Source organism: Sinocyclocheilus anshuiensis, unplaced genomic scaffold, assembly GCF_001515605.1.
Source record: "Sinocyclocheilus anshuiensis isolate Anshui unplaced genomic scaffold, SAMN03320099.WGS_v1.1 scaffold936, whole genome shotgun sequence".
NCBI classification, from domain to species: Eukaryota; Metazoa; Chordata; class Actinopteri; order Cypriniformes; family Cyprinidae; genus Sinocyclocheilus; species Sinocyclocheilus anshuiensis.
In genome coordinates this window covers 740114-741972 of record NW_015552621.1, presented here as the reverse complement: position 1 = coordinate 741972, position 1859 = coordinate 740114, and the positions used below count along the sequence as shown (strand labels likewise).

The 1859-nt window shown below is 40.5% G+C and overlaps 1 protein-coding gene across 1 annotated transcript in view; it reads right to left on the bottom strand.

Annotated features, from left to right (window-relative positions):
* The window catches only part of LOC107666265 (dystrobrevin beta-like), a 48602-nt gene that overhangs the window by 5466 nt on the left and 41277 nt on the right, over positions 1–1859 (bottom strand). The window contains exons 16-17 of the mRNA XM_016457490.1: positions 578–737; positions 156–245 (exon numbers count right to left, since the gene is read on the bottom strand). Of these exons, the coding sequence (XP_016312976.1) occupies positions 156–245; positions 578–737 (250 nt within the window). The remainder of the gene's footprint in view (positions 1–155; positions 246–577; positions 738–1859) is intronic.

The window sequence follows — 1859 nt, the reverse complement described above, 5'->3', positions numbered from 1 at the left end:
CAAGGCCTTTGGGACTCACCCTTCTCCCTTCCATTTTGCATGTTCTCCTCTTCTTCCTCTATACCGTCGTCCACTGCATAATTGACAAACATTACAATTACCACTAAAATCATGAAGTGGGTACTTAGAAGACAGAAGTGAGTCTACAAATGTACCTGAGTGAAGTTCTTTCACTAGTGACGACATAGTGTTTGTGATTGAGTCTGCAGCCACTAAAAGATCATTACGGAGATTTCTTGGTACACCTGGATGAACATTTTACATTTTCAGATCACAATATCCAGAGCTATAATATATCAATCCAAAATTAATTTAGCAACTCAGTCTGTTGTCTGTTCCTCACTATCATATTGCATTAGATGTCTTGGAATATAGTCAATAACAGTTGTATAGACTACATTTATGGTATATTTAGTGCTAAACATCTTCCGATCATCATCTTCTAAACATCTTCCAATCATCATCTTCTAAACATCTTCCAATCACCATCTTATAAACATCTTCCAATCATCTTATAAACATCTTCTAATCATCTTGTGTGGATGATAATGTCAATGCAAAGCTTCAGACTTCTCACCCTGAGAGAAGGCATCCAGCACGTCATCTCCGACCCCTGCCAGGCAGTCCTGTGGCATGTGTGTGGGGGTTGAGCCGGCTGAGGTGGAGCGGATGGGCATAGGCATGGTGCAGCTGGCACTGTGACTGGGAGATGAGTGGGGCGAACTCCCCGTCTGAGCCTGTAGGAGGGAGATGAGGGAGGAGAACGCAAAAATGACACTACATGTGTAATAACCTGAACCTCCATTGGTCCCTCGCTCCCCAAGTAGCACTAATAAAAAGCTACTACTTCAGACACACCTATAGATATTTGATCTGTTTCTTTAGGTTATAGCGCATACATCTTTGGCCTGGGAGCTCACTGAGCAGCATGCAAGTGCCATTAGAGGAGCAAAAGGATGGTAGAAAAGGGCCGCACTGTCCCACAGATTGATGCTGGGCCCAGGGCCTGTGGCCCACTGCCAGGCAGCAGATGGCTGGCCAGACTGCAGTCACATTAGACGTGAGGTGCTTAGCCCTGATGAAAGGAGAGCAGGTCTCTGATATTTCGCAGGGAGACATGCAGCTCGTGGTCCCTCCCTGGGTCACAGGAACAAAGCAGCGGGACTTGACTGGAAATGGGAGCTTCATGTCCTCGTTATGAGGAGCAGACGTGACAGAGATCGCCCACAGAGACAGTCTGCAATAAGCTCATGAGATATCCATGCTTTATTCTCATTAATCAACTTTCACTTATTAGTCATTTTTAAAGTTTTGTAGCAGTAAAAAAAAACATTTCTGTCAGCATTTACTCATCCTTATATCATTTCAAGACTATATGACTTTCTTTCTTTTGTGGAACACAATGGACTTTCACTCCAAAAATGACAAAAAGAGTTGGGATGCACCACAGTATACAGATACAGATGATTTTCATGCCACGGCCAATGACTGATAAAGCAATTTTGTCTAAATAAATAAAAAATGAGGCACTAATAAACAAACATTTTAAATGCTGCAAGTGAATTTAGGCATTACAGTATTATACTGTACATAGCCTTAAAACTGCATATTCTTTTTGAGATTCGCTAAAGATCACATTACAAGATTACATACAATCAATTTTTTGTAGTGAATTTTGAGTAAATATTTTGTGTTCATTTAATTTCAGCAATTTTTGTATACATTTATCATGCACAAAGCTGAGTAAAGTAACAGATTTGCTACAGATTTTAAAGATGAACTGTGAGTGTTATATGATAGCAAAGTCAAAAAGTCATGAACTAATTTCAAAGTGTATTTAGTATTTTCATTCTTTCCAG